At 34.2% G+C, this 9443-nt stretch overlaps 1 protein-coding gene across 2 annotated transcripts in view; it reads left to right on the top strand.

Moving 5' to 3' along the window:
• Positions 1-9443, top strand: part of FAF1 (Fas (TNFRSF6) associated factor 1) — a 489357-nt gene that overhangs the window by 210622 nt on the left and 269292 nt on the right. For both annotated transcript variants that reach the window (XM_010834447.1, XM_010834446.1), the window contains exon 7: positions 5140-5245. In XM_010834447.1, the coding sequence (XP_010832749.1) occupies positions 5140-5245 (106 nt within the window). The remainder of the gene's footprint in view (positions 1-5139; positions 5246-9443) is intronic.

The following is a 9443-nucleotide window of genomic DNA, read 5'->3' as shown; positions in this document are numbered from 1 at the left end:
CAGTAGCTTTGTTCGTAGTGATGCTTTCTAAGGCCCACTTGACTTCACATTCCGGGATGTCTGGCTGTAGGTGAGTGATCACACCATTGTGATTATCTTGGTCATGAAGATCTTTTTTGTACAGTTCTTCTGTGTATTCTTGCCATCTCTTCTTAATATCTTCTGCTTCTGTTAGGTCCATACCATTTCTGTCCTTTATCGAGCCCATCTTTGCATGAAATGTTCCCTTGGTATCTCTGATTTTCTTGAAGAGATCTCTAGTCTTTCCCATTCTGTTGTTTTCCTCTATTTCTTTGCATTGATCACTGAAAAAGGCTTTCTTATCTCTTTTTGCTATTCTTTGGAACTCTGCATTCAGATGCTTATATCTTTCCTTTTCTCCTTTGCTTTTCGCTTCTCTTCTTTTCACAGCTATTTATAAGGCCTCCCCAGACAGCCATTTTGCTTTTTTGCATTTCTTTTCCATGGGGATGGTCTTGATCCCTGTCTCCTGTACAATGTCACGAACCTCATTCCATAGTTCATCAGGCACTCTATCTATCAGATCTAGGCCCTTAAATCTATTTCTCACTTCCACTGTATAATCATAAGGGAAATACTATCTATAGTAGTCCTGCCATCCATGGTGGGCCTGAAACTACAAAGAGTACAAAATTCTACATATACTGTGTTTTTCCTTATACAGGTACACACCCCAGAAATATTTTAAAGTCAATTCCAGACCACCGCGATAAAGCAAATATCATAATGAAATAAAAGTGAAAGTGTTAGTCACTCAGTTGTGTCTGACTCTTTGAGACCCCATGGACTCTAGCCCTCCAGGCTCCTCTGTCCATGAAATTCTCCAGGCAAGAATACCGGATTGGATTGCCATTTCCTTGTCCACAGGATCTTCTGACCCAGGGATTGAATCTGGGTCTCCCACATTGCAGGCAGATTCTGTACCATGTGAGCCACTAATGAAGCAAATCAAATGAATTTTTTGGTTTCCCTATGCATGTAAACTTATGTTTATGCCATACTGTAGTCTGTTAAGTGTATAATAGAGTTCTGTCTAAAAAAACAATGTATATACCTTAATTAAAAAAGAATGCTGTTGGAATGATGATGCCAGTAGTCTTGCTTAGTACAGGGTTTTCACAACCCTTCGATTTGTAAAAAAAAAAGACATGGTAAAGCAAAATATAAAAATATAAAAAATAAAGCCAAGTGCAATATAATGAGGTATGCCTGTACCTATAATAAAGTTTATTAATTAGGCACAGTATTAAATTAGGTAAAAGATAAACATCAATAAATGTTGATAGACACATTATAACAATATATACTGTATTAAAAATTACAAGAATGTGGACTTTCTCTCAAAATATCTTATTGTGTAAATACAATGCCTTTTCTTAATTAAGCGCTTTCATGCACTGTAGCCATAACTTTTGGAAGTAGAGGTGAGACTGCGACCAGTACGATTTCTTTTTCCTTCATCACAATTTCATGGATAGAAGATTCATTCTTACTGTTGAGTTTAGCAAACTCAGTATACATTTTTATTTTTTTTAACTTTTACCTGTTCACATCAAGGAAGCACTTTATGGCTCCTCTTTGTCCTATCCAAATTCCCACTATCACTATTCTTGTGCTTTGTGGCTATTATTAAGTAAAATTAGGATTGCTTGCATGTAAGCACTGTGATAGTTGACCTCATAAACAAGATAACTGCTGAATGACTTCTGGACATAGGGATGATTCATGACCCAAGTGGGATGGAGCAGGAAAGCATGAGATTTCATCATGCCATTCAGAACAGCCTGCAATTTAAAACTTAGAAATTGTTTATTTTGGGAATTTTTCCATTTAATATTTTTGGACCTTGGTTAACTGCAGATAACTGGAATTGCAGAAATGGAAACTGAGGATAGGGGGATGCTGTTTTATGTGCTGTCAACTCTCCTGCTCTCAGTTCAGTTCAGTTCAGTTGCTCAGTTGTGTCCAATTCTTTGCAATCCCTTGGAATGGCCTCCCTGTCCATCACCAACTCCAGGAATTTACTCAGACTCATGCCCATTGAGTCCATGATGCCATCCAACCACCTCATCCTCTGTCGTCCCCTTCTCCTCCTGGCTTCAATCTTTCCCAGCATCAGGGTCTTTTCAAATGAGTCAGTTCTTCCCATCAGGTGGCCAAAGTATTGGAGTTTCAGCTTCAACATCAGTCCTTCCAATGAACACCCAGGACTGATCTCCTTTAGGATGGACTGGTTAGATCTCCTTGCAGTCCAAGGGACTCTGAAGAGTCTTCTCCAACACCACAGTTCAAAAGCATCAGTTCTTGGGCGTTCAGCTTTCTTTATAGTCCAGCTCTCACATCCATACATGACCACTGGAAAAACCATAGCCTTGACTAAACGGACCTTTGTCAGCATAGTAATGTCTCTGCTTTGTAATATGCTGTCTAGGTTGGTCATAGCTTTCTTTCAAAGAGCAAGCGTCTTTTAAGATGCAGTCACCATCTGCAGTGATTTTGGAGCCCCCAAAAATAGTCTGTCACTTTTTCCACTGTTTCCCCAACTACTTGCCATGAAGTGATGGGACCAGATGCCATGATCTTAGTTTTCTGAATGTTGAGTTTTAAGCCGACTTTTTCACTCTCCTCTTTCACTTTCATCAAGAGGCTCTTAAGTTCTTCTTCACTTTCTGCCATAAGGGTGGTGTCATATGCATATCTGAGGTTATTGATATTTCTCCTGGCAGTCTTCATTCCTGCTCTAAGCTGGCTTATTTGACAGTCAATTCTTATACACAACTGTACATCACTGTTTTTGGATCTGTAGTAGGTACCTGAAACTTTAATATATACAAAATTTCACTCTTAGTTTTTCCACCCAGCCTGTTCTTAACCTGATTCTTTGTTAAATGCAGTTCCATCTTTCCATTTGTTTAGATAGCCTTGGAGTTAACGTTTTTCTCTTATATTTCATTAGTAAGTTGTCTGGTTTCTTCCTTTCAAATACAGTTGAACCTAACAACTCTTCACTATCTGTGCCTCTACTACCCTCATTAGCATAAGCCACCATCATTTCTTGCTGAGACCAGCCGTGCCTTGACTCTTTCCACACTGTAGCCAGGGCAACCAGAATGATGATGTATAAATATAAGTGTAAATCAGATCTTAACCATTTCCCAATGTAAAACTCTCCAATGGCTTTCCTTTGCAATTACTATAAATATCAAGTTCTTTACTGTGGTCTGTAAGGACCTACATGATCAGACTCCTGCTATCTCTTTCTTATACCAGCCTCAACTTAAATGTCACTTCCTCAGAGATGTCTTCCCCAGCTATTCTATTGAAAATAATTCCCTTCCCCCTGCCCCTCTGCTACTTTTTACAATCCTGTTTATTTTCTTCACAACACTTAGCATTTTCTAAAGTACTTATTCATTTACTTGAGTATTGTTTCCTTTATTAGAATATAAGTTTTATGAAAGCAGGGACCATGGTTTTTTTTGTTCATATGCCTAGCTCTTAGAATGGTGTCATAAATGTAGGTAGGTGCTCAATAAATACATGTTGACTGAATGAATGAACATGCTGTGTTCTTCCATGTGTTATTTCATTGTCTAAGAAGTGCTACCCATCTCTCTTCCCCAAACCTAAAATTTCATCCCTTTTCATTAATAAACTCTAAGGTCCTTTACGTTTCTGTTTATATTTTTCTTCTCCTCTGAAGCTTTTCCTTAGCCCTTTCACCCTTTCACTAAGGCACAATTAAGCACTTCCTTCTCAGTTTTCATTGTACTTTTTTCAATTTCTCAGTTTTACTTATTACATTATACTACAGCCGTTTATGTATCTGTCTGCCCTCATTAGATTGTGAAGGTTTTCATGAACAGGAGCTGTATATTATTTGGGTTGGTTTCCTTAGCATCTGGAATAATGCAAGGCATAGTTAATATTGATAAATAAATGAATAAAAATCAGAATCTTGATTCCCATATAGTTTACCAGAAGATAACATTGCTCTTGTCTTGTGAATTTATAATTTATTCATTATTAAACAAATATTTATCTGAAGTGTGCCAGACATTACGCTTAAGTGGTAAGGCTACAGTGACAGAGCCGTGCCCAAAGAAACTGTATTGTTTTCTTTGACTTTGATTAATAATATTTCATGCTGTATATTGGTGTTTCCTAGATATTTTGAATATGTAATTAACCTGTGGACCCTATGGGAGACACCAAGATACAGATAACTGCCTAATTCTAATCTTACTTTGTACGTATATCTATCCCATAGTTACATATTGGCAAAGAAGGAGTGATGAAGGCCAGAATCGTATATTATTTTTTATTCCATAAGTATGGCATAATTACACTTGAGACTAGCAATACAGATTGTTCATATGTAATGGTGACATTTAAAAATTTTTATTGCTGTTAGTGCTTTTTAATATTATCATAAACAAATCGAACCATGGCTTATGTTTCTTAATTTATGTGGCTAAATGTATTTATTATTCGTGATTCTGGAACATTTCTTACTATTTGAAACTTTGGCACAGAGTTTAATGTTGCTCTGAATTCTCCAATTTCTAAATACTGGGTTTTTCTGAGTCCTAAGTGAAAGTGTGTTATTTTGAGGGAATTATGGTATAGCAGTTAAAGTTCTGTAGATTTCAATGGTTTCTCAATTTTTACTGAAGCTGTATTTCTGTTTCTATACAATACTCATGAGTATAGTTTCAAATTTCTGTTCTTCTAGAACTGCTATTTCACTTGGAAACCAGAGTCTTTGAGTGTACATTTTAGTAGCATATTTGGAATTTAATATAGTTGACAAATTTGCTTCTCTTGGTGAAAATACATGGGTAGGCAGTAGCATATAACTTGTAGAAATTCTTATGTATGCAATATATTTATAATTGAAGTTTAAAAACACCTTGGTAGAGAAGGAGTTAACAAGTTAGCTCCCCTTGGTTGTTCTCAGCATGCTCTCTTGCCTTTAGGAGCTGAAAAGACGATAACATTGGGCCCGGACATGCCTGTGTGGAGGTTATGGTACTCCTGGGGTTTTTGCAGCTAACTGTAAAGCAAGCTAGAACTTGTTCATCTCAGAGTTCCTTATTTTTCTTTCAACCCTTTCAGTGCCCTGCAGGAGTCATTAAATCAAAACTTCATGCTGATCATCACCCACCGAGAAGTCCAGCGGGAGTACAACCTGAACTTCTCAGGAAGCAGTACCATTCAAGAGGTGAGTTATGTCTCACAGTTAAGGAATAAAGGTAGCTCATTATAGCTAATGTTGACCCTGTTAAAGCGGGCTTATCTGTTCTGGTTGGAAACTCTCTTTATGTTTCATTATTGGCTTCTTAATTTTAATTAACTGGAGCATCAATGATTACTGTAGATATATTACTTGACCTAGAAAGATAGATGTTGTAAATGAAAGCTCTTGATAATTCTTAATATAGTCAACTTTTAAAACCTTTCTTAAAAATAACCCATTGTTATATATTTCACAGTGTTATAGTAATTATTCAGAATACTAATTTGGAAATTATTGATAGCATGCATTTTCAGACATGCTTATATTTTATTTGAACGGTTGCTCTCAAATGTATTATTTATAATGTGTATCCTGCCTGCTTCCAAAAGGAATTGAAGAGGCTTTTCTTAAGCAGCTGAATTCCAGCCGTGGGCAGTGTTCTAGAGATGCTGTAGGAACCCAGTCATTTCGCCCAGAGTATCTAATAAGAATCTATTTATAGTGTCAATATTTTCTTCAATGGAGCCAACCAGGGCCACTGTTTCAAAAAAGAACCTTCCCCAAGAGAGAAGAGGTAACTTCTTGTCTGTGGCCCCACCCACCTAAAAGCTAGTAATTTATCTTCTTGGATGGGGCGGGGCAGATATGTATAAGGCTATGATGAGACTTGTGTTTAGAAACAGTGAAATGATTATGTCACATTACCTCTTGTAAGATATAAAGACAGCAGTCATGTGTCTAATCATGTTTTTATTAATCATGTTTAATCTTGGATTATTTCATAAATTTTTTTGGACTACATTGCTTAAACTAATTATTAATGTCATATTGAAAGAACAAGTTTCCATCCTAATCATACTTCAGAAGTATATGAATTGTTTCTGAAATGGCTGGACAGTTAATGGTTTTCTTTTTTCATTTTATCAATAAATTTCAACTGCTGAGTTTGGCAATAAAGAACTCATTACATGAAGTTTATTTTCTCTGTTTATCACTTGAATAGTTTATTGACTAGTAACTAAGATTTAAAAAAATTTTTTTTGGCCCTTAATTTGAATTTTAGATTTAAATTATTTGATTTTTTTCTAAGATTTTAAATATAGTGACTGCCATTTCATTTAAAATCTCTAAAATGGATATTCTGTTCTCTGAATTTAAGATTTTAATTCCTTGAAGAATCATTGTTGTTTTTATGTTAAAAATAATGAAATAAAAATAATAACTCTTGCCCTATTGGAAAGTTATTCTTGGAACCTCATGATTATGAAATTTAAATTATATGAATAAAATTAAATAAGAAATCTAGTTTCATAATAAATAACCTCAATTTAATGAAGAAAAGCACAGATAATGAGAGATAAATTTCACTGTTATTGATTTACTTTTTTAAGTTGAAGACTAGTAGAATGCATGAAGGATAAATATAGACTGCCCTATTTTTCTTTTTGATTGAGATTTTTATAGCCAAAATTTTACCGTTTTTTGTATTTTTGTTTTAACATTCCCAGTTTTTATAGTTTGAGTGTGTTTCAACTTTCTCCCACAAGAGGGCAGAGAGGACTATTAAACTGATAGTCTAAAAATGCCATTCAGTGTTTTCAAATTAGCTTCTCTTATATTAACAAAAAGGAGCATAATGGCCAAGTTATTGTTTGATTTACAGATAATTGGCACATTGCAGGGAGGAGACTTAATTTCACCCTTTTAAATTAAACAGGGAGATTTAAAAAGACATAAAATATTCATTAATGTTCGGTGATTATAAAGTAGTGGCATATATTTATTTTGCCTTTATTACTGTTTCGATGGGAAAATACTGCAAATATTTCCGAAATCGAGTTGGCCATACTGACAAGTTGAAATGTTTAAGCAGCGTTAATGCAATCTGCTCACACCTGATATCCTATGCAGAATGATTCAAAATGACTACATCAATTATTAAAAGAAATATTTAAAATTCTGTAAATGTGCCATTGTACGCCACAGTTGGCTGAAACTGTTCTCTGTAGCCTGCTATTTAGATAATCAAATATATTTTAAGCTTCAAGGACTTGAAAACAGTAAATCTTTTTACATCATTTTCTAAATGAAAAATGTCTCAAAAGTATTTTTGCAGATGGGTGTTCTTAAATGTATTTCTTAACAAGAGTTTGGGTTTTTTTTTTTCCTTTTCTCTCTCTCTCTCTTTTTTTTTTCCTTTTTTAAAAGTTGACCTAAAATAATATTTTGAAATACTAGTTGCCAGGAAAAAAATAAATATTTTCATTTCTAGTATCTGTGGGCAGACAGGTACACATAGGCTCTTTTATTCTGTACAGGTTAGAAAAGGAATGTGGATTATATTCTTTAGGCCTTGGGTCCTACTCTGTAGTCCTAACCCTAAGACCTTTCTTCTTCAACTTCTGGAATACCTGGAAGGGGATTCAGGAGGACAAAATGCTCTTATGCTGCGCCTTGCAACCCACAGTGACACTTAAATACATGTATTTTTTTGTAGTAGCCTGATGGAAAGTCACGTTGCAACACAACAAAAATATAATCTTGAAATGATTTTACAGTGTTACTTTATAAATGCTAGAAATTTTGCTATTACTGTGGAAGCTTAATGATATCATATATTCTAACTTGTAAATTAATTTTTGTCACCAGTTTCAGAAATCTCTTTTCAGTATTGTTTAAAAGGTTCAAGAAGAATTCTAAGCAACATATGAGATAAAAGAAGAAATTTTTTTAAACTTGATTTTATTTTTCACTTAGTAGTATATTATTTTTGTTTTAGATGGGAAAAATGTCATTTTGGGGGTATTTTGAAAGTCTTGTATTTTAAAAAGAAAACTCTTATAATATTTACACCCTAAAGGGAAAGTTCTTTTAAATGAAATAGGATCGAAAAAGGCACTATAATTTCAACTTTTAATTAACAAAATACATTTAAAAAAATACTGACTTGGAAAATAGAACTTAGATGCAGTTTGAATTTTAAATAACTCTTCACTGACCGTATGTTCATGCAAGTTAGTGGTGATAAACCGATAGTTGTACAAGTGTTTGTTCATTCTGGCTCTCTGGTCTCTTGCCTTACAATGCATGACTTATGTCCTTTGGGTGCTCTAGACTTTAATTTAAGCTAGTTAGGTATTGAGGTTATTTTTTTAAGCTCTTTACAAATCCTTCCACTTACATTATCCTCCTACTTGAGGAAAAGGCAATATTAGTATAAAAAGGTCAAAATGGAGGGTTGCAAGTAGTCATAAGAATAAAAAATCCATTATCCTTTTCCATTATGACAAGATAGTTTATAAAAATTATCAAATAATGTAACGATAATTTCATGATATTTCTACTTTTGAGGTCCTCAGTTAGCTGGCTGGCACACTGTAGTGACTTTCCTTGAAAATTTAAACAAGCTTACCTTAATTTAATGAATTTTCTACCCTGAGAATTTAGATTTTTTAAACAGTTAATTGTATAGATCTAAGTAATTCTGTCTTCAAATACTATTAAAGATCTGTGGTTACAAAAGCACTTGGGATTGGTTAAATTAAAGGGAAGAAAAGATTGATTTGCCTACTGCAAATCCTAATCCCAGGTGTGGTAAAGGATATAAAGTCCCTGAAATCAAGCCAACTTTTCTTGGAAAATAATTCTTTGTTGTCCATCTTGCTATTGCAGAAGCTCCTGTTAGACAAAATATCCACTTTGCTTTGTAGATGTCATACAAATTTAAGGAATATACACATGACCCAGAATAATAAGGATTAAAGAAACTAAGTAATTTTGGTTCTGAATCATGGAGTATTCCTTGTCTCATACAGCAGAAAGCATGATGAATAGCTATTGGAATTATTTAAATTCTTTTCTGAGTTTCCCTTTATCCTAAAATTCTCACTGTTCTTGTTAATGTTGATTTATTTCTTAATGGGAATTAAAGGGAAAAATTGACAACCTATAAAGATACATCTTGCATGAAATAGTAGAACATTTTATTACTAATACTAGTGATTGTTAAGTAGGAAGCTACAAATTTGAATTAGCAAGTAAGAAGTAAATTAAATAAATCATACCGCTCCTTGAAAATAATGTCGGCTAAATAACTGTGAACTCATGAGGCTAATTCTGATTCTGCAAATTGAAATTCCTGTTAGGGTTTTGTGTGCAGTTTTCTTTTCCTACTTTCTCAACT

Source organism: Bison bison, unplaced genomic scaffold, assembly GCF_000754665.1.
Source record: "Bison bison bison isolate TAMUID 2011002044 unplaced genomic scaffold, Bison_UMD1.0 scf7180017864033, whole genome shotgun sequence".
Taxonomy (NCBI): Eukaryota; Metazoa; Chordata; class Mammalia; order Artiodactyla; family Bovidae; genus Bison; species Bison bison.
This window is presented reverse-complemented; position numbering and strand designations above follow the sequence as displayed.